The following is a 23817-nucleotide window of genomic DNA, read 5'->3' as shown; positions in this document are numbered from 1 at the left end:
TTTGCTTCAGAACAGTCCCCTCTTCAGTTGGCAGAAGACAACATACTGGGGTTCTTGCCAGGACGGGCCAAATGACCGAATTCTTGCTTTCTGAGCTCTTCTGTAGCATGGCCCTGTTTCATGCTCTGTCTTTAACACACCTAAGTAGCTTTCAGCCTCTGTCACATAACACACACGATTGGACCAGCTCTTCAGGTAACAATTTCAACTGCGCACCATGCTTTTCTGTCACTATGTCACAGACACTTTTGAAGTGAAGGTGTGGAAAGCTACTCTGCTGCCCCTCTATGGACACTCCTTACATTAAATAATCCATCTTATCCAGGTCACATTTAACAACCTCCACACATTCTCTTAATTTTAATCAACTTTGAACATGTTTTATAGAAACATATTTTAAAAAGTCAAATGGTCATATAAGGCATATAAAAAACAAGTCCCTGCCTCAGTCCCAAGTCCTGTTTCCCACAAACAAATACTTGCAACTTTTTAAACTTCTTATTTGGCAATTTATTTCCAGATTTCCAAGTAATGTGCTTATTCAGTTTTTTTTTTATTTTCTTCAATTGTAGATACTATCTACCAAACCTCACAATAAGAAAAGGGTGTAGTTTCTTATATAATCTCCTTTTATCTCTACATACACATAAATCACTTTCTCCCTCACACCTCCAACACAGAGTTTATATTTTTGGTTAAAGCAACATGAAGTGTTCAAATTGTCAGTGTTCACAGCTGGGGCTTGTGATATACCATAATTACATTTCCTTAATTTTTCCTCACTATCCTATTTTACCTACTCTAAGCATGTGTAAACTTTGTGCTAAGACACGCCTTTTATCATGGTCAACCGCAGCGGGGAATCCATTGGTACCATTTTATTTTTCTTGAAGTCACTCTCCTAGAATCCTGCATCGTCCTACTGAGCTGGAACTGATTTCTTTCTAGGCTAGTGGCAGAGTTATCATTTTGGTTCCTTTCACCATTATTCTGGGTATTTTCTTCATCTTTTCCCTGGATTACCAGGTTTAGTTCTTCATTTTGGTGGAATACATCTTCTGGTAGCTACTGAGCATGGTGTGTGAAATTTTCATTTTAGAGACCCTGCACACCTGAAAATTTGTTCATTTTGCACCAAAGTTGATCAATGGTTTGATGATATGATGATTAATTTTATTTGTCAGCTTGACTGGGCTACAGGGTGCCCAAATATTTGGTCAATCATTATTCTGCATGTGTCTGTGAGGGCATTTCTAAATGAGAGCAGACTGTCCTCCCCAGAATAGGTGGGTACAATTTGATCAATTGAACACTTGGATAAAAGCAAAAGTCTGCATCCTCTTGCCTGACTGAGCTGGGAACTTAGTCTTTTCTGGCCTTTGGACTCAGGCTGCATCAACAGTTCTTCTTGGGTCTTGAGCTTGCTGGCTTTTGAACTGAAACTACAAGATTGGCTCCCCTGGGTCTCCAGCTTGCTGACTGCAGGGACTTCATGGTCTCATCATCATGAGAGCCAATTCCTTATAATACACACACACACACACACACACACACACACATGAACCCCAATACTGACAGTTACAAAATATAAGTTAGAAATAATTTTGCCTTCAGATTTTGAAGGCAGAAGTTTTAAACTTCCAGGATTGCTGTTGAGAAGTACCAAGCCTCTGTTTCTGTATCTACTATATATAAAATGTTTATCAATTTACTTAGAATACAGAAGCTTTAAGGACTTCTGCCATCTTGGTACTGAAATATCCAGTTGGTGGGCCTTCTTTGAAGTCTTTTTTTTTTTTTCTTTAAAGTAAGTATATTGGGTACTCAGAATCCTTTTAATCTGGGATGCCAAGGCCTTTGGGTCTAGAAAAGTCTCTTACATTCCTCTTTTTTCCCTTTTTTCTAAGACTCAGATTTTGAACATCTGGGTTAATTTTTTCTTCTCTTTTTCTTTCCTTTCCCTTTTCTTTTATTCTTCTTTCTAGGACATTTCCTCATCTTTATCTTTCAACATTTCTATTAAAATTTTTATTTCTGCCAATATGCGACAGTTTGTAAGATTGGTTTCTTAATGATCTCTCCCCACCTGCTCTCCCTTTCTAAACAGCCCTATTCTTCTGATACCGAAACAATTTGTCTAATCCTCTAAAATTCTTTCCTTCCTTTTCTCCCTATATTTTCTTTACTCCTCATTATCTTTGTTTATTCTAAGGTCCTTACATTCTGTTTCACTTTCCCTCATGTTCCCTGTCTCCACTTATTTATAGGAGACCTATTAGCTGCTAGATTCATTGCTGAGTAGCTAGATAGCAGACCTTTTTCTTCATGACTTCAAATGTTAGTACCTGTACATCTTTTGTTTCTGGCCATTTAGTTTCTTCAAAGACAAGTCTTTCAAACTCTTCCTTGAGAATATGATCATCATCATGGTTGCCAACACTTTGGGAGCTAAAGAGGCAAAGGGAGGGTCATGCATAAGTATGCCCTCACGAGGATGCCCACCATCAACTGGCCATGTAAACCTTTCCTCTTTTGCTGTAGTGAGGGAGGGAGCACCCTGCCTGCTGGGAAGGTCCTGGGTCCTGGAGGCCTTGCTTTGATCCGCTTCCCCCAAATCCTTCCTTTTTCAGACATACCTTATAACTCTGCCTCAGATTCTCCTGGGCCCTCAGTCCCTGGGCCTTTCTGTGTTCTGCAGAGTGACTGGATTATTTTGATAATTTTCCCGATTATAGGTTTAGCATTTCCTGGTCTGCTAGGTCTGTTCCTCTTGTTCACTTTTATTGACATCTGTTGTTTGCTGGCATCTCTCCTCTTGGTCCCTTTGACCTTGTAGGCATAGTACATTTTTATTCTTTTAATGTGTCCTTGGGAGGAAGTACCTATAAAAGTTCAAACTGGAGCCTAGGACTTAATTCTGAATGCTTCCTTTGAACTTCACAAATTTGACTTCTGGGGGAATAATTCGAATATACTTTTAGGTTCCAGCAACATCTTAAGCTGGTCACATAGGCATCATCAATATCTGACTGAAAAACTGAATGAAACTTAACTGAATAACTCTGATGAAGTAAATACACTGAATTTGCAATCCCGTGTCTGGAGACTTACCAACTTTGTAATGTATACAGCCTTCCAGGTCCCCGACGGTGATCCAGCCTTGCTTCTTTTCCACTTCTGGATCATTGTGTAATATTCTGTTTCTTAACCATGAAAGGTAGTAAACTCGCAGCTTATTCTTCTTTCCTATTGAAACAGCAGAGCTTTAATTCCAAGTCCCTGTGATAGCTTTTTTCCTCTCCTCCCTTACCTCCACTTTTTTTTCCATCTTTTTGTTTACAGTTTGTGTGTGTGAGAGTGTAATAACCAGCGTCCCCCGTGCTTCACAATTAAAGTGTTTTCTCTAGCAGGACTTGTGGTTTAAACAGCTCCAAGTGTTTTGGACAAATTACAAAATTACAATCTGTCTTTACCTTCAGGTGGTTTCTTACTTGAGCAAGCTGCTCTTTTCTCTCTTGCCAGCATCTGCTAAACTCACTAAGACCCAAGTCTGCCACAAACAGCATGGCTGATCATAGTTTCAGGACATTCTAGATCTGAGCCCATGAAGCAGTGTTGACAGCTGAGCGTTTTAGCTCCTCAGGAGTCCTGTCTTTCACTCACACTCTGACCTGGCAGTGGATGGCAATGGAAAGCCTCTTCTCTATCCCTTGAACCTACTTTGTCCTACGATCCCAGATGTGGAATACCTATAAAAACTTTAACTATCGTAGACAATATAATTATATACATATAAAACTATTTTGCAATAATTGTAATATTTAAATTAATACCAATGAACACTATAATATAGAAGCTCTAGATTATGATTTCTAACTTACTTTAATGCATCTGTGTCAATTTCACTGAAATATTTGCAGAATTAAAAACTGGGGACTTAGTGAATTAGAGATGACAATTGTTAGTGGCTTTATCTAACTAACAAAAAAAAGGATTTTAGAAGGAGACAGGGAGACAAGTTCAACAAAGGCAGTTTGGGTTCAGAAATTGATATTGGACAGGTTCAAGGGGCTGTGGTCACTGAAAAAAAAATGGGAAAGAAGAAAAAAGATGTGGATCTGGAAACAACTTAGAAGCTCCTTTTGCTAAAGTGATCTGGAGTAAAGAATTCATAGGATGGTAAGAAAACCACTGGATTGCAGGAAGAGCATGCAAAGAGGAAAATGGAGATTATCTCCATTAGATTATCTGAGGAGCACTGGGGTGGCTCTTCCTAAGTAATGAGAAATATGGGCATGTAGGTTTTACTTCTTGAAAACTTATTTTCCTTTGATTTCTCGTTGTCTTTAAAGATGTTTTACATTTCACAGATGTGATATATACAAGAAGAGAATCCATGCGCTGGATTTGACACAAGAGTTGGTGCATTCGGACCTGAAATCCAGGAATCATGATGCAGTGGCTATTCGCTTTTGTAACCAGAAGGTAGAACATGCATTGCTCAGGACAGCCAGGACGGGCAGGGACACCAGTGCTTCCTCCTTTCTATGACACTATGGATCCAAGGGCAACTCAAGCACCTTGTGCTCCTATTTTAATTTTCTCTTTTCCCCATCTGTGCCTCATGATAACAGGAAATAGTTAAGAATGAGGATGTGCTACTAACAACATAATAAAGCCCGAACATGAATTTTCTGGTAGCATTTCCACTTTGGGTAGATGACTGACAGACATGTGCTTCTAATTTTGATTTGGTAATGTAGCAATCAAAAAAGCAATTAGCCAGAACAAAGGACTACACAGAATTAAACTCAGTTCACAATACAGGAAGAATTGACTTGGTTAACCCGTTTTGGGGAAGGATAAAACAAGTCCTTGGCTAGGCACAGGGGTGTACAATTGTAATCCCAGTGACTCGGAAGCCTGAGGCAGGAGGATTGCAAGTTCGAGGTCAGCCTCAGCAAGTTGTCAAGGCCCTTGGCAATTTAGTGAAACCTTGTCCCAAAATAAATAAAAACTGGGGCTGGGGATGTAGCTCGGTGGTGGAGCACTCCTCAATTCAATCTCTAGTCCCAAAACCAAACAAACAACAAAGCAAAACAAATCTCTAAGCATTCAGTGGAAAGGTAAAATAAACAGGGAACTGGGGTGTCAAGTGAAGCATTTTCTCCAAATATAAAGTACAGTTCAAGAGTTAAACTTTCCTTGAGGTTCAGTGCAAGGTTGCATTGTCTCTGTGTTGTGAAAGCTGAGTGTAGATCCCTGTTCACAAACTTGGTTGCATGATGGAAACCCCTCGGGAGCTCTGAACGCTGTGCATGCCTGGGCCCCACTCCCAGAGGTCCTGACCCTGGTCTGCGGTGCAGCTTTTATTTTCACTTCTCCCCAGGTATCTCCATGAGTAGATGGGCTGGGAGGGAGAGGGGGCATTTGCTAAACTCCTTCAAGGATTATGAGAAAGAAAAAAAAAATCCTTCCTTTCAACAAACACAGACTCTTTCGGGATGCATTTTACCAATAATAAGGTTTTCAGGGCTGGAGTTGTGGCTCAGTGATAGAACACTTGCTGGCATATGATGAGGCCCTGCGTTCTATCTTCAGCACCACATATAAATAAATAAAACAAAAGATCCGTTGACAACTAAAAAACATATATACACATATGTACACATATATATATTTAAAAAATAATAAGGCTTTCACTTTTATCTCCAACCTTAAAAAAAAAAAGAAAAAGAAAAAAGAAAAATCTCTTTTGGGAGCTCGGAAGAGCTACAGAGTGTAGCAGTTATGACTGGCTCCCTCTGCTCTGAAGACTTGGTCACCCCAAAGGTCCAGCTGCACTTCCCAAGATATCAATGGACCACAAGTGGGAGAAGAGAAGAGCTCAGAGAAATTTCTGTTTACTCAATTCTCCTCCCAGGAGCCTACATTTTGACATTCTCCATCTCAGGATGCTGGCATCTTTAAAAAAATCCTTGCCGAGTCCTGATAGAGGTAAAGAACCATGAATACACAGCTTTTGTGGAACATTTTGTGTCACTCAGATTTAATACAGAGGTGAGAGGCTTCCCAATGGGTGATCTCACGCTGGCCACCCTGTTACCACTTTCTGTGATGCTTCTTGGACAGGAACGGCAGAGTTTTGAATTTCTTCAGAAATGAGGTAATTACCTTTCCTTCTTGCACAGACCTGGGGAACCATGGTGATCGACCTGGTAACATACCTGATATTGTTACAAGAACATTTAGTCCCTCTAGCACATCCATCTGCTGAAATCGTCTCCGGTTGATCAGATTATACACTTTGCCTTGCCCACTTCGGTCCAGAAGCATCAGGCCATTTTCGGTTCCCACCAGAAGGTTTACACCTGCAAATTTAAGAAACACCCTAAGACTGACTTTCTGTGAGCTTTGACCTTCTGCATCTGGGGTTCCCATAACACCTAAGGAACTGCTTTGTAAATATAAATAATGGGCAAGTCACCACTACAGTAGGGAGTGTAGAAACTCCGGCACAGTAATTAAATCACTGTCCCTCTAGTAATGGAATTACAGTTTTCTTTTATAAAGTGGTAGCTGCATTCATTACATCGAGCCATTTACTACCTAACGCAGAGAAACCTTGTCAAGGGGAGCCTTAGGCACAGCTGTGAAGGTGGCACAATTTCCCTTTATTTCCTTCCTGTAACAACCGCCTCTTTCGTGGCTTTCCTTAAATAATCCACTTCTCTTTCCCCAGTGTTCACCCCACATTTACTCCTGTAGTTATTTCTCAGGAACCTAACTATCTACCTTGGGCATCCAATAGAGTTTCCATTTCTATACTCTATGGGAACAAAAGCCCTTCCTCCTCCTCAAATCAAAATTTGACTCTCTTATGTCCTCTACACTCCAGGCTCAGCTTCCTGTTGGGGAAACAGGACATCCAGAGAGGGTGTTAACAGATAGAGAGTCACATGAACGCTGACTTTAAGAGAGTTCTCAGGGGTCTAATGCTTGTCCATCCTACCTGGCATGGAGACACCCTGATTGCAAAAGCTCTGGCAGGTAAGTGGTCTTATCTGGACAGTTTAGCATCCTAAAGATTCATACTTCAAGACATCAATCATCCACCTACCACAATATACATACATCAAGAGGTTCACTGCACAGTGGACTATATTCATAAATATGTCCCCCTTTGAACCTCTCTTCTTGGTACTTCTATCTTCTGAGAACATGTCTGCTCTTTCATCCACCCGTTAAGCCTTGCCATATGAACTGTGGCTATCTTGCTGTCCTGTCTCATCCCCAGAGGACAGAGCTATCATACCTCTTAGGAAACGATCCCCAGACTGCACACTTTTCTTGCTAACATTCCAAATGCTTTTAGTTGAAGGTATGGTAGCCCTGTTCAGGCCTAGATGGACACAGATGGGCCATGTCCTGATCTGTCTGTGATGCTTACAGTAACCCAGACCAGGACTTTGATAGACTCTCATCATGCCTATATTGAGTAGGAGGTCAGCTAACACCTGCAGATCACTTCCACGAGAATTGCATGTGGATGATGCGAACTAAAAGGGAAGGCTCATCATTTGTTGTTCATTTCAAGTTCTCTTACTACTGATGGTATGGCCTTGGGGCATTCACTAAATTATCCTGCACTGGAGCTGTGAAATGAAGGTATAGCCATTTCCCCCTTGCAGGATGCTGCAGGGATCACAGAGACAGAATGTGGGGCACATCACCCAGTGGGAACACAATGGGTGTGTAAGAAGTGGTGGCTGGTTCTGTGGTTGCCTTTCGCCCATTGCTATAGAAGTCATCCTTGGCATTAGGTATGGTAGGGTTTAGGTTCTCTCTACATACAGCACTGCTTTTGGTTTCTCTGGAGGCCAAGGTAGTCCCAGGCTGCTAACCCCTTCCATTCAATTAGTGTTTCCTCATGGTAAAATCCACAGGCATTTGACGTTTGAGGGCCAATTCATTAATGAACAAGGACAAAAGTACTGACGTACCCCACAGAGCCGCACAAAGTATTTCTGAGTTGAATCGTTTCTTGTATTTTCTGATTTCCGGTGTGTCGCTATGAGGCCGAATGTTGGTTGGGTTTACATTTACCACAGAAATCTTTCTTGCTTCATTGAGCTTGGCCTGTTCTTGCCTAAGAAGTTCGCTAGTAAACAGAGCTTTGAGAAAAAGAATCAGAAAAGTCAATGGCATCTTAAAAGATAACCAGTGGAGATTTGGAGAAGGGGCTTCAAAACACTGATTTCCCCTTGTTTAGTATGTATTATAGGAAGGGCACAGAAACTCTGAAATTATACCTGTTTTACTCTTTTTTTAGTAGAATAAAGTGTAAGTCATAGAAGCATATGCTTTATAAACACACTTAGGGATTTTGGTGTGATTCATGGGGTTATTCATGAAATATGACCATGCCCCATTCACTAGCCAAACAGCCTCACAGATACTATTTGGATGGTTTAGAAAATTAATATTAATCTCATAAAATTAAATGTATCATCACCACCTCCTGTAAATATATGCATGTAAGATTGATTTTGGAAATTTCACATTCTCAATGGGAAAGTTGGCCTACGGTGACTTTAATGATTAGTGAGTTACAAAAGTTCAGAAAGCAAGTCCAGGCTCCAAGTCAGCCAGGCTTCTGTGGTGGGAAGCGCACACCTAGAACTCAACACAATCCAACACACACTTATTAAATATCTATTGCGTGCATAGCATTGTACCCAGAAATTGTTTTTGGGAAATATGTGGTAAGTTCAGAGATCGCTGGGGAACAGCTTTTCCTAGGGCTCCTGGATACCTCTGGATTCCTACCAGAAGCAAAATAGAAAAGATGGGGTGGGAGGAAGGAGAGAGATTTGTTTTAGGAATCCTACAAAAATAATAATTAACAAGATCTTCCTTTTAAGGCATGGCCTAAGCATTAAATGGCTTAACTAATGAAATAATGATTAATTTTCTCATCAGGGCCACACCAGAAAGAAAATTGATTTGCTGCTAAAAAACCAGGGCCTTCTCACTTACCTGCAGCGGATGATTCTTCATCCTCTTCGTCTTCATCAGTGGGAGATGTCTGGTATACTCTGGGGTCCACAAAGGGGGTGAAGGAGGCTTTGGTGCTGCTTCCCATACCATACTGCTCAATAAACAGGGAGATCAGGAAACATGGATAAATAAATACTGCAGGAACAGACAGTGCTAAATAATACCTTGTGTGGGCTTTACAATGGCTGCAGACTCCTCAATCTGTTCAGCTGCACACACCCAAGCCCTTGCCAAAGTGTGTGCTTCTCTTCAATTGCTCCTGGTATTGGTGGCTGATGAGCCAGTTTGCACTTGTAGGGCAACTATCAGTCTCTAAGAGTTGCAACAAGAAAATGAGGTTTTGGATGACATATAGCACCTCAATATCTTACCTGGAAGATAACATTTTATCTTTAAGTAAAAGCAATATCATGTTGGTCAAATGGTCTTAAGCTGACACAATGGGCAATAAACTAGAAAAAGCATGTCTACACAGCAGCATGTCACCCTGGGCACACAGTCAACCTGAGAAGTTCCCTGTTGGAGGGGTGGCCTTTGGGCCCTTCCACTGTGGCTGGGCTGCATGTGAGCTGGCACCGGCTCCAAGAGCTGCAATAGGATGCTGTACTTTCCAATGTGCCCCGTGTTCTTTTCCTTGGGGCATGCAAAGCTCATCTGCTCATAACTTTAGAATCCAAAGCAGACATCATAAAAATCCAGTGTGTGGACAATGTTAGAAGCCACAGTGCATAGGCTTTAGAAACACACTTAGGCTTTTGGTGTGATTCATGGGGATATTCATGAAATATGACCATGCCCCATGAACTCATCCAAATGGTTAATGACTCCTATGAGCATTGACTAACAGATTTTTCTACCACTGGCTTGTGGCACAGGAGCTCTACCCTAAACTAGCTGTGCACCTCGGACAAGTCACTTCACTCCAAGCCTCAGTACTTTCATCTATAAAAACAGGAACTGGTCCAGACCATATCTGAAAACTTTTCACTACTCTGCATCTATGATTTCTCCTCCTAAATATCTGTACCCACACCTGAATACTAGAAACCAACCCACACACTGTGAGGAGTTTGGCAAGGCCTCGTTCTTGAAGAGAATCCAGCACCTACTTCAGTCCCGGTGTCCATCTCCTGGGAATGGGTGGAGACACGTCCCAGGCCCTCGGTAGGGGTCCCAGCCGGGGAGTGGCTCTGCTGCACCAGGTCAGGGAGATTGATGTGGCCAGCAAAGCCATTGCTGTCACTGTGGCCAGATCGCTTCTTCTCTCCAGCCGTCTGAGGAGCACGACACAGGGCGGTCATTAGAGAAGGAAGAAAGTGCCCTAGAGCAATGTCACCCCTCACTCAGCCCAGGGGCCAAGGACTCCAAACTGACTGACTGGGATGTGGGAAGGTAATATTCACATTTCTATCTTAAGAAAATTTTTTTAAAATTAAGCTTTGCTAATATTTACTAAATGGATTGACCCCGAGCCTAATGCTCCTGCATGAGGGACAGTCATGTGTGGTGTGAGGGTCTCCTGTGGGGAGACAGGGACGCTGCCAGATGGAGAGCTGAGCAGGGCCCACACTGCAAGTTTCTCTTCACAGTGTTTGTGTGTCTCTGTGTTTGTGTGTGTGTGTAGGCTCGTGCACACACTACTGGTTAATTGGATTTACACACCATATTTTGAGGTTACCATGAAACAAACACACAACACAGATCCATGACCTGAAATATTGTTGGAAAGGAGCAGTGGCCTGTGGCAATACTAACAATTCCTGTACAACTGTTTTCTAAGGAAATGCAGAGATCAGACTTACCCAACAGGGCTCTTTGTCACTCACAAGGTCAAAATAATAATGAACTAATCAGATCTGACAGGGGTTGCAAAGAAACATTAAAATGATCTAGAAGACTGTTTGAAAATAGGGATTTATATCCTCTATCATTAATGTCCAATTTCTCCGTAAATAACGATGGTGCTTTGTGATGTAGGCAGTAAAGAAACGAAGTCATGGTGACTAGCGAAGCATTTGAAATACTGTTTATAGCATCTCTTTTAATGTCCTTAAGGATACTTTATAATACATGTATTCATGCAGCAGGACGACCACCGAGCATGCTCTATATGGATGCTCTGTAATTTTTACTGACAGGGTTATATGCTCTAACATATTTGGAAAACACTGCTCTGGTGAGCAGTCTCTTGCCCAAAATCCTAGGGATGAAGACAGGATTAAAAAACAGTTCTGGTCCCCAAAAGCCATGCCCAGATCATAGGCCTGGCTAGTCTTACATTTCTTTATTTTTTCCTCCTATGTAACTATAATTTAGTGCCCATTCACTATCCTTTCCCCATCTCTCCGAAGCCTCTTATAACTACCATTCTACCCTAATTTTTTATGGATCAACTTTTTTAGATTCCTTATATGAGTAAGATCATGTGGTGCTTCTCTTTCTGTGCCTGATTTCATTCACTGATCATAATGATCTCCAGTTCCATCCATCTTGTCACAAAGGCAGGATATCATCCTTTTCATGGCTGAATGGTACTCTACTGTGTACACGTACCACATGTTCTTTAACCCTTCATCAGATGAAGGGCACGGAAGTGGTTTCCATTTTTTGTCTATTGTGGAAAGTGCTGCTATAAACACTGGATGTCTCTTCGTCACACCAATTTCAGTTCCTTGGGATTTATATCCAGGAGTGGCATTGTTGGATCATATGGAAGCTTTTTTTTTTATTTTTTTGAGGCATTTCTATACTCTTTTCCACGATGGCTGTACCAATTTACATTCCCATCATCAGGGTCTAAGAGTCCTCTTGTCTCCACATCCTTTCCAGAACTTACTATTAGTCTTCTTGATAACAACCATTCTTTCTAGGTAGGGTGAGGGAATATCTTATTATGATCTTGATTTGTATTTCCCTGTTGATTAGTGACAATAAATATTTTTACATATGCCTGTTGACTATTTGTAAGTCTTCTTTGGAGACATGTCTCTTTAGAGCTATTGCCCATTTTTTAATTGAGTTCATTTTTTTTTTGCTATGGAGGTTCTTGAGTTTCCTTATATATCCTGGTCGTCGATCCTCATCAGAGGTAGTTTGCAGATGTTTTCTCCCATTCTGCAGGCAGGCTCTCTCCCGCTGATGGCTGCCTTTGCTGGACATCACCCTGTGTTTTTTGATTTCACATGTGACTACCTCACTGAGGATTCTTAGAGGAGACCAAAGGGATGGTTTTCTTCTCTGCCTTTTCTTTCTTTCATTCATCAGCTCAACACTTTCGAGTGCCTACTGCGTGTGAAACTAAGTGTGCACTTGGAACACTCTCTTTGGGGCTGGTGAAGGAAAGATGTTCATGTCAATCCTCTCTGACCATCTCGTTGACCTGGCTCTCTCCTTCCAGAGCCCGTCTTGGTCTCCAGTTACAGCTCTGTACCTGCCTGTCTGCAAGTAAAAGTAGGCATTTAAACAGCCTCCTAAGCTCCTGAAAGGGTGCAGGCCACTGATGCACAGGGAAGCTTGTGGAATAACTGGAAGCCCAGTGTCCTCTGTCTCTTGGCAACACAATCCTGGACTACAGACTGCCCCCTGAGAGGGGCCTTTTTGAATGGATGTTGACACAGTGGTCATCTGGAGCTTGTACTAGTGCCTATTCCCAGAGTCAAACATTTCATCTTCTAGAGGCCATTAAGGGAGTTCAGTCCTAATTTATCTTTGTGTCCCTGCTTTTCACACACACACTTCCCCATACTCCTGTTCAAATACGGAAAAGCTTTTTCCCATTTCCCCCCAGTTTTCCAATAGCATAAATCACACCTTGCCCCTTGATAATTTTTCAGTCTTTCACGTACAGTAGCATTCAACCTCCAGCCAAAATCGATGCAGAAACATTAGTTAACACAGAAGGAGCGGAAGAGGCTAAGCAGGGAAGCAGCCCAGATGGTGAGGAGGAAGCAGTGACCCGGGAGTCTGCCCACTTCTGAGTCACTGCCCCTTGTTCATTCAAACAGACCCTCCTTATTAGATACCTTCTGTGTGCTGGGCACTCTGTGAAGATAAGGGAAATGAACACCAGCCCTCCCCTTGAGGACCTTATTAGCAGAACCCCAACGGTGTCTCTGATCTTTATGTCCTGCTCATTCCCATAGGAATGGGAGCTAAGGTGTTCTGTATACCAACACGTCAGGTACCGAGCTGGGCTAACCACCTTGGGCATAGTATTCCACTGGATCCTCACAATAATACCAAGAGTTAGCTTTTATCATTCCCACTTCACAGATGGAAAAAAAATCACAGTACAAGAAAGTCAATTAACTTGTCCCAAGTGACAAGAGTTCTAAGTGGTGACATTAGAGTTCAAATCTGGGCTGTCTAGGGGCAGAACCCAGGAGCTCTGGGCTACACTACTATATAAGGGGCTGTCCTCCTGGCCACAGAAGTAGGTCAGTGGTGGACACTTTAGGCAAGTGGGACCAGATTCCCAGTAACATGGAATACCCTGCCTGGGAGATACCAGCCAATCACTGCCAGCAGGTGAACTAGAATGTGGTGAATGTCTTCCAAAGGTGGGAAGAGAGATGACCGCATCAGCAGGTTGGGGGGGGGGTGTGGAGGGAAAGAGAGAGAGAGGGGGAGAGAGGGAGGTAACGCTGGTTTGTCAGGAAAAAGAGGTCTTTCCATGAAAGACCTCTGAAGCTTTACTCCCCTATTCCTGGTTATCTACCATTCTTCCACTATTTTTTCCTTAAGAGGTGTTCAAGTGGGTTCTCTTCCATAGCATTTGTGACGAAGAGGTCTTGTGATGTTCTGGCTCAGTGTGGTGGTTAGACACTGGAGAGATCCCAGCTGATTCCAAGAAGGTGCTATGGACAGAGGCCCGCTGAGTTCCAGTGGGGACTTCAAGGAAAAAGGGAACCTGGAGCCAGACCAGAGGTCTGCTGGGAGAAGAATGAGCAGCCATGGGGAAGACAGGACAGAAAGTCCAGCTGACAGCCTCCTGTAGACAAAATGGCAGACCACAGCTGGTGTGGCATGTTCTAGAACTAGACTAAAAATGTTCCTGTGGAGCTGTAGGATGGGAAAATTAGAACCACAGGGACAGGGGTGTGTGCTACATGGGGAATCTGTGGATCTGACAAGATCAGGGGTGGCAGAGCCAGTGTAAACTGACAGGACCCTCTAGTCCACTCACATGCAGAGAATGAGCTGAAGGCTGTGGATGTTTTTCTTGGGGGAATTGAACTAGAAGTTCAGTTTAGATTTTGAAGCTTAATCTTATTGCAGTAAGATCTTATTTTCCTATTTGTTAGGGATTTACTTTAGCCTGCATTTACCATTTTAATACTCATCCTTTTAATGGATCTTAACATAAGGGTTGTGTGGTATTTAATTTCATGTCAATGTGACTGAGCCACAGGTACCCAGGTTAAACACTATTTCTGGATGAGTGTCTGAAAGTATTTCTGGAGATGAGATTAGCATTTGAACTGGTACACGCAGTAGATTATCATCCCCAAACTGGGTGACATCAGTGTTTCTGCTGAGAGCATGAATAGAAAAAAAGGAGGAGGAAGAAAGAATGTGCCTCTTCTTCACCTACTCTGCCAGCTTCTGTGGGTCTCCAGTTTCCAGATGGCCAATCATTGAACCTCTCAGCCTTAATCATCATAAGCCACTTCCTCATAATCAATCTATATCTATAAATATTGTTTCTCTGGAGAACCCTGATTAATTCAGATTTTTATTTTAAAAGCCTATATTTGGGAAAAGCAGAATATAGAATCTGAGAGGACAGAAAGATTTGAGGGTCATTCAAGACACTGGTGAATGCGATTTTCAAGGTGATTGGTTGTGGTCATAGAATACTGGAGGGAGTCAACCAGATGTGGCCCACAATAGACCTGAAAATGTGCTCCAAATATCTACTTGGAGGTACTGACCATCATAAAGATGCAGGTAAATTTTAGGACACATTAGAAACTGGAATCCTTTCATTTGGAGTTAAAGAGAAACTCAGTCCAGAACATTCTCCCTCATGTTTTCTCAAGTGGCAAGCTATCGTGATAGAAGCCCTCTATGCTTCCATTGAAATTATCCATTCACCACACTGGGAGATTTATCTACCAGCACTGCACAATGTCAACCTCAGTAGCCAAGTCCATTTTCCACTCAAGGCCTACGTGAAAGGATTCTTTAAAGCCTACTTGAAAGATTCGACAAGGCCATAAAATGAAATTCTAGCAAGTTGCTTTGTGAACTAGTCTTCTAGTTATAGCCCTACTGCCAATTATTACTTCAAAGGCCTTATTCATCTCCAAACTACAGTTCCCTTCTTTCTTACAAAAGTGAGATGCCCTCTGCCTTTTTACAGAGTCAAGTGTGCTATTGGGTTTTCCCAACTCTCTCCTGGCTGAAGAGGGAGAACGACACATGATAAATGTTTATGTTTCACATAGAAGAGTATGTTGTGAAAAGAAGTAAAAAGAGAATTCAGTCTATGGAGAGAGAGAAAGAAATAAAATAGTTAACCTCCATTGAACACTTAACTATATTCACAAACCCATGTGACAACCTCAACCATCTTATAAGTTCTATTTATGAATTTTATAGATGTTAAAATGGATGCAAGAATAGGTCTAATTTTATTGCCCACTGTTACTAGTCATTATTATATATATATTTTTCCAAGTAGAGACCTGCTCTCAAACTTGCAACGGTGAATAATGAAGTGAAAAGAAGAAAAGGTGACTCTAATTTGTCAGGGCCTTTCTGGTTGGTTCAGACACAGTGGGGAGCCACTGCATGTTGGAAGGACCATAAAAGCACACATGTGCCTCCCCACAAATGAAATGATATTCCCAGAGTTAAAAAAAAAAAGAAAAAGAAAAAAATATTACCCAAAATGCTAAGGCACATTTTAAATCAGATCTGCATGTTTCTTTGTTCTTTCACCAAGATAGTGTACTGGCTTTTAAAATGTTAACTTAATGAGATAAGATGGTATCACTACTTCTTGGAACTACTGAGAATTTTTTTATAAGAAATCCACAAGGATGAAAACAAAACTACTGATGCTGCAGAGAGACCATTCATTTCTGCTTTCCTGTGGTAGGGAACATCTGGATTTCTTGGTTTTATATCCTGAGGCTCAAATTTTATATTCTGATTTGCATAACTCCTACCAAAGAATTTGGACTAATGTAATTAAATCACCCTGCAAAAGCTTAGAAGGATGCAGGAACGAAGGCAGCAGACAATTAAAATTACTCAACCATTAAGAAGCACAGGTTTTTCCCCCCACTCCCCATGCTTAAAATACATGCTGAAAGCATTCTCTGTAAATGCTCTAATATAAAAACCACTTAAGAAATGCACTTCTTCTGCACAGTTATTATACCAACTTACCTCTCTAATCATCAGGGTCCCTTCTCTTGAAATACTGCTGCTAAAGGTGTCTGCATGAGAGGTCTCCAGCCCATGGGTCCCGACCATTCCCACGTTGTACTGCTCATTGCTCCCCGGAGCCCCTGTTGGACTGAAATGGGAAGGAACAGTACTGAGGGTCAGGTGTATTTAGGGAATACCATTTCCTGTCTATATTAATTATTTTTATTGTGGTAAAATATATATAATAAAATTCACCATCTCGACTGTTTTCAAGTGTGCATTTCAGTGGCCTTAAGTACACTGCATATTAACTTCAGTGTGCACTGATGCCTGGAATGGGGTCCCTGAGGCGACTGAAACATCTTCTCCTATTCTCTACCCAGTGGATAGAGTGAGTGGGCTTCTGATATCCATGTAAAAAATGCTGCAGTCGGCTTTGGGGTCTATCAGGCTATTCATGACCTCTCTCCACCTCCACCTCCATCTCTGACCAGCAGACCTGCTTTAGCACTTGCTGTTTCCGCTACTTGGAAAGCTCTTCCCCCTTTGACTGACTCCTTTTCATTCATTTGATTTCATTTTAAATGATATTTTTTTTCCAAGAAGCCTAAGTCATCTATGTCTTATTCTACCAGCCCCTCGGTTTTCTCTTCTCCCTTTTTCTCTTAATAGTTCCCATCGCCATGTGCAATTCTTTAACTCATTCTCTGTTCATTTTCTTTCTCTCTCTCCTTAGAATATACATTTGTGAGGCAGTCTTTGTCTCTCTGCTCATCATTATATACCCAGAACCCAGCATATAGCACATATTAGGAACATTTAAAGTTATTATAAGATAGATTTTGTGCTATTTATTAAAAACAGACATCAATTAAGAACACTAATTCATTGGGGCAGCCAAGAACCAGGATGGCTTAACTCAAACAGTATTTAGCACTTCTTAAAATTTCTGTATTCAGTCTACATTGTGATATACTTTTTTTCTCTTGTTATTCTGCTGAAGACACAATGGAAGAAGCTAACAGGAGTGGACACACTCTGTGGGGGCACAGACTGAGTTTCCTATATGTACAGCTCTAGGGCTCAACAAGGAGTGAACAACTGTCCACAGGAGCTTCCCCTGGACTTCAGAAATCTGTGAAGTGCCTCATTCGCAGGACACAGGAATTCTCTGATTCAGGAGCTCCAAAAACCCAGAGCCCGGCAGGTGATACGGTTTCAGGTTTTAAGGCTACATTTTTGGTTCTCCTATTTTGACATCTACCTCTATTTAAAAATGAGTATTTTAAAAACAGGAAAGAGATCAAGGTTTATTTCTCTCGGGTATATTAATGGCACCTTTTTATTATTTCTATTCTTCAATTTTAATTGTTTCTTATTTGAAAAATATCTGTGGCCTCTGGAATGAAAGTTCAAGGACCTGATGAAATATTCACTCTAAGAAGCAAGAAATATGCCCAATTTATGCCATCTCTGTGGCCAAGTAGACATATTTCAAGGATTTTCATCAAAAAGAGGTGAAAAGATGAGAGAGCTCGTGAGTCCAGACAAGAAAATATATAGCAAGACGTTCACTTGGAAAAATCACTAAGCGGGGGCAGTGGGTTGAATGAACTCAATGCAGGCTAGGACTGATGTGTTTGGGAAGAAATTTCAAAGAAGTCTTTTCATTTTCAATATTTCAGTCCCAGAAAGGAGCTATTAATAGTGTTCCAGAGACTCAGAAAAAAATTATCGTAATAATTTCTGGTATATCGATAGATGGGTAAATCGGACTAGTTCTCAAAACTGTGATTTCTTCGTTCACTTATTTGAAATTTAATTTTATCTGTCTCTTTCCTTTTCTTCTTAAATCCTTCTCGGGACAAGCCAATAAATCAATGAATGAAGTGTTTATCAAGGGCCTTCCAGGCAAGGAGTCCCTCCTCCTCCTTATCAGTCAGACATCCTTTGCCACTGTCAGGGGCTGGGTGGATCTGGTTGGCCATTACCAGCTAACACTGAGCAGTCAGGGTCTTCCCTGCCATAGACCATCCCAGGAAGTCCAAAGGTTGAGAGTATTTTGGCTCCACTTATTTTTCTACCAAGATAATGTTCTAATTCTATCCAAACATTTTAATCAGAAATATGTGGATACAGATGAATTTCATGCAAAAAGTACTTTTAGAGCTAATTCCAGCAGGGTAATTTCTCAATTAATTCTCCACATATTTCAGTTAAACTATTCCTACTTTTTGCATTTTCATCATTATTTTACTAAAATTATCACTGGTCCAATTCTTTTCTACATAAATTCATAGCAAAGGTTTAATAGTCTTTTTTATCCATATACTCTTTCAAAGGCTTCAGTGTGTCACTACTTTTACCAAGTTCAATTTATTTGGATCAGTTCTGAAGGTTTAAATTTTACTGAGAGGATTTGATTTGTGTGTCAATAATTAGTCAATAGCAAGTTCTACAGTTTTAACTTTTGTTGAATGTTTTTACAGAGGTTATTATTTCCCCGGGACTTTTTTTTTTTTTCTTTTCAGTACTGGGGATTGAACCCAAGGGAGCTCCATCACTGAGCTACATACCAGCTCTTTTTTTTATTTCAAGATAGGGTTGTGCTAAGTTGCTGAGACTGACCTTGAACTTCTGATTCTCCAGCCTCAGCCTCCCAAGTAGCTATCACTACAGGTGTGCACCTCCATGCCTGGCTAACTGTTGATCGCTCCCCACATCCTTTTTGCTCTCTTGGCTTTTGTATCATGACCTTTCTCTGGTTTTCCATTGACCCCTCTGTTCCTTACCTATCTCCTTCAGAGGCTCTTCTTGAATGTTCGTAGGGTTCTTAGGATTCTGCTTCATTCTGCATAACCTTTTGTCATGCTCTTATCTATGACCTTTATTATAATCAGCCATTTACAGAATAATCCTAAATAAATAATCTAATCTCTTTACTCAGTAACTTATTCATTCAACTTCCTGTTGGATATTTCTACCTGGGTGGCAACTGACATCATCATCTTCCTCCTGACTTAGTGATCTCAGGGAGTGCCATTACCATGCTAGAAACTCCAAGCCATCCTGGACTTCTTTCTCTCATTCACCCCTCACATTCAGTCTAGTCCCTTCCTATCTACCTCCTAAACATGTCCCAAATATTTTCTGTCCTTTCTGTAACTGTCCCAGTGAAGTCAGCTTCCTCTGTTACCTGAACAACAGTATTTTTGCTGATTCCCCCATCTCTAGTCCTGTCCCCCAAGTCCTGTTCAGTCATTCCACACAGCTGCAAAAGTGAGCTCTTGCAAACACAAATTTGACCCTATGACTTTTCTGCTTTTAACTTTCAGTGGCTCCTCATGAACCACAGGACAAACTCAAAGCCCCTCGCTCTGGCGTAAACGACTTCCATTATCTGGTCCTTGCCTATCTCCCTAACCTGATTTTTAAATAAAATCCTGCCCCCCATCCCCCCAACCCTAAAAACCCTAATGTAGAGTCGGTTCCTAAACACATTATACCATAAAACCCTTGATGAGTTTACTCCATCCCTTCTCCTTAGAAGGTTCTTTTTTCTCTTCTGTTTTCCCCTGGCTAACTTAACCTTTATGTTGCAGTTCAGGCAACCCTAAACCCATCCCAGCCGGGGATGGTTCAGGCAGTCTCCACTCTGCTGTCACACTGTCCTGGGTGCACCTCTACCACTGAGCCAAGTCCACCCTCCAGCAATGATCAGATATCATTAGTATTGGCCTCTTCATGACAACACTGGTGTGGCATGTGAGTAGCACCTAGTAAATGTTTATTACATCACTAAAGGTCTTGGGTCAAAGGTTTTATTTAATGCTCCTAGGAGAGATTTCATTCAGGCTTATTGTCAAAATATATCCTTTCTGCAAATTGATGAATTGTTAACTATAAGGATAATTATTAGCATGTTTAAAAGTCCTAAATGACAATGGTAACTTTTGCCATTTTTATAACTTAAAAAATAACTCTGACACTGGGTTCACTAGGATGTGTAAATAGGGGAACAACAAATCTATTTAGATATGTTATAGAACTTTATAGTACAAAGAGTGAGCCTTAATGTATTTAAATTTTAAAAGCTCAGTGAGGATGTTGGAAGAGGCCAGGGAAAATGTAAACTGTGACAAGAGAATCTAATTATATCACAAATGAATGAACAACTTCAGTGAGGAGGAATGGGGATGGGAAGGCAATTGACCTAAGGGACCTTAGAAATTCCAGTAGAGGGGCGTCCTAAAATACCTCTCACCAGGACTCCTCAAAAGGGTCAAGCTCATCAAGACAATGACATTCTGAGAAACAGACACAGCCAGGAAGAATCTAAGGAGATATGGTAACTAAATGTAACATGGTAGCCTGGATGGGATCCTGGGAAGAAAAAGGGACATTATGGTAAAAATTAAGAAAAGCTGCATAAGCCATGGCTTTTCATAAATAATGACCTATCAGTACTGGTTCACTACTTATAACATTTGTGCCATACTAACAATGGAGGAAACTATGGGGAGAAAATGGTGGTGTAATAACAGGGCAACTCTCTGTACCATCTCCTCAATTTTTCTGTAAATCTAAAACTATTTTAAAATATAACATTTATTAAAAATAAAAGAATAGGGGGAAAAGGCAATTTGTAAAACCCCACTAAGGCTAAAACAGCTGTAACATTTTATAGTTAAGGTAATCCTTTGTTCTGAAAATGATTTTTCCAATCTAGAGATTGAATTGGAAATACTCGTTGTCCAAAATTCTATAAAGACTGTTAAAAAAAACAAACAAAACTGAATCAAATCAAAACAAACCAAACAAAAAAACTCCACTGATTTGAAGGAAAACTACAGGAAATTTACTGTAATTAGGCTGTAGGTTTAGAACAATAATTTCCTCTAATTGGATTTGTCAAAGTGTTCCTGGAGGTATTGATTTAATTCAATTCAATACATGGTTACTGAGCACCTGCTGTATGAAAGAGCCTTGGTTTGGCATTGGGTAGTGGATATAAAAGCTGAACAAAATATGGTTCCTAAAACTGAAAGGGTTAGCATCCACAAGAGCACAGAGGATCACAAATACACTCAAATAAAAGGCAAGATGTTAAGTGAGAAAGGACAGAGGAAGGGGTGATCCCTATTGGAACAGGGCAAGGTCTTTGAAGGGCTGATGAGGACTCAGTTTGGCTGAAGTGTGCTAGGGGTGATCACAGGACCCAGGAATGCAAAGAGCTGCAAGGAATGGGGGCTAGACATGACCAATCACCATTCTGCAATATTAACCAGGCCACTCCTAGGAGGGCAGAGGACTTATGGCAAGGGAGACACTCCAGTAGCCTGGGGGGCAGGCCACAGGAGGTTGGCTCTTTAGTGAAAACAGAAAGGAACGGACACAAATATATGTGGTTTTCATTGTCCAGATGGCACTGACGATAAAATTTATTGACCGTGCTATCAGTAGATGATCCTAATGAGTAAAACTGTGCCTCACAAGTACTGTTCGGAAATGTGCTGGTACCTGAGGGAAGATACCAATACAATACAAAAGGATGCTCTGTGGCTGGCTTGATGTGATGCAAATCAACTTGCCTTGTCTTTCCTTCTCTTCTTCTTGTTCTATGAAACTTTTCTCTTTTCCTGATTATACAAGTAGTGCATGCCCAACCCCAAATCAGGGATATACATAAAATAAAAGTCTCTCACAACTGTATAATCCAAAGATGATCATTTCCTAATTTTGGTCTGTTTCCCTCCACTCATTATTTTTCTATGCATGAGGCATTGGGACATAGTGCACTTGGTTGGTTAAGGAGCACAAACTTATATCTGTGTTGTCCTACAGGTCATATCTTATACAATAAATATGGAAATAGAAAACCATACACAGAAAAAAGCTACAGCTTTAAACACTGGAATCCATAGCTGTTTACTGAAAGGCTGGGGTCCATTTCTGAGAAGCTTTTTTGTGTACACTCACTCCATGGGAGTTAACTGTGTTATAATATATTTTTATTTTATGCTCTAAAAATATAGAGTACACTGTGGTCATATATAACAAATTAGAATAAATAAAATTAAAAAGAAAAAGAAAAAATAGAGAGCACAAAATATAAAGGTTTATCTTAACAAAAGAAAATAAAGGTAGTAAGAGTGTGCAAAAAAAGCACTGTAGCCTCAAAACATTCATTTTAAAGAAGTAACTGTTTTATAATGGATTTTTAATAGTGTGATATTTGGTAGGCATACAACTATCATGCTGGAGAAGAAGAGACAGCATCCTATTTTATATCCATATAAAGTACATCCACAGCATTGACTAGATTGGAGTAAACACACATAAACACATATATATGTTTGTATGTTTTTTCCCCCTAATATATATCATATATCATATATATGTGCACACACACACACATATATATGTAAATAACACACACACACACACACACACACACATATATATATATATATATATATATATATATGATATTTTAAATGTTCTTTGATGGATGATCATTTGAACTATATAAAATTTACCAATTCTTCAAGAACTATGTGAAATCTTGCTTCCACTATAAGCATTTCATAGTAGCTTCAGTTTATTATTTTTTTACCTGAATCATAGTACTAGATTATCTGGATTGCAATACTAGCATCTCATCTTTATTTCCCCAAATTATCTTGCTGAAATAAACTCCCTCAAAAACATAGTACAAATCCTGTTACTCCCTGGTTCAAGAAACCCTACTGGTTCCCAATGGCTACATGATAAAGTGCACGTCTTGGTCTGGTTTCCAGAATCCCTTCTCCACTGCTATGCATCTCTTTCCATCAAACTCAACCTCTGTGCCTTTTACTTAACTCTTTTCCCTGCCTAGAATTCTAATACTATCCCATGTTCTTTCTATCCTGCAGAAAGTTGTTTACACATATCTTTCTTTTGTTTGGATTAAGCTAGAAACTCTTTGAAGTCAAGACCTGCAAATTCTATTCAGTGTGATTAAATGCAATTCATAGTTGCTGATGACCCATCCACTCTGTGCCAGACAACATTCAAGGTGTTAAGAGTAGAGAGATGGGTAAGATGCTATCCGTATGCTCAGGGATTTCATGGCCCAGAGAGAAGAAAGGCACACGGTAAATAATCCTGATTCCAGGCACTAAATGAAAATGCAGGAATTACAGTGGTGCACGCTGTAATCCTAGCAGCTTGGAAGGCTGAGGCAGGAAGATCAGAGCTTCAAAGCCAGCCTCAGCAACTTAGCAAGCAACTAAGAGAGACCCTGTCTCAAAATAAAAATAAAAAAAGGCTGTGGATGTGGCTCAGTGGTTAAGCACCCTTGGGTTCAATCCCTGATACAAAAAAAAAAAAAAA

At 40.7% G+C, this 23817-nt stretch overlaps 1 protein-coding gene across 7 annotated transcripts in view; it reads right to left on the bottom strand.

The window, feature by feature from the left end:
* Tnik (TRAF2 and NCK interacting kinase) overlaps positions 1 to 23817 on the bottom strand; it is a 383074-nt gene that overhangs the window by 14420 nt on the left and 344837 nt on the right. For 4 of the 7 annotated variants that reach the window (XM_015494269.2, XM_048814300.1, XM_048814302.1 and 1 more), the window contains 6 exons: positions 16459 to 16588; positions 10170 to 10334; positions 9040 to 9151; positions 8004 to 8174; positions 6228 to 6371; positions 3112 to 3246 (listed from right to left, as the gene is read on the bottom strand). In XM_015494269.2, the coding sequence (XP_015349755.2) occupies positions 3112 to 3246; positions 6228 to 6371; positions 8004 to 8174; positions 9040 to 9151; positions 10170 to 10334; positions 16459 to 16588 (857 nt within the window). Of the gene's footprint in view, positions 1 to 3111; positions 3247 to 6227; positions 6372 to 8003; positions 8175 to 8738; positions 8826 to 9039; positions 9152 to 10169; positions 10335 to 16458; positions 16589 to 23817 lie in introns of all 7 variants that reach the window. The other 3 variants (XM_048814298.1, XM_048814299.1, XM_048814301.1) reach the window with 1 other exon arrangement.

Source organism: Marmota marmota, unplaced genomic scaffold, assembly GCF_001458135.2.
Source record: "Marmota marmota marmota unplaced genomic scaffold, marMar, whole genome shotgun sequence".
NCBI classification, from domain to species: domain Eukaryota; kingdom Metazoa; phylum Chordata; class Mammalia; order Rodentia; family Sciuridae; genus Marmota; species Marmota marmota.
Note: the sequence above shows the minus strand (reverse complement) of the source record. Positions and strands in the feature narration are given on the sequence as shown.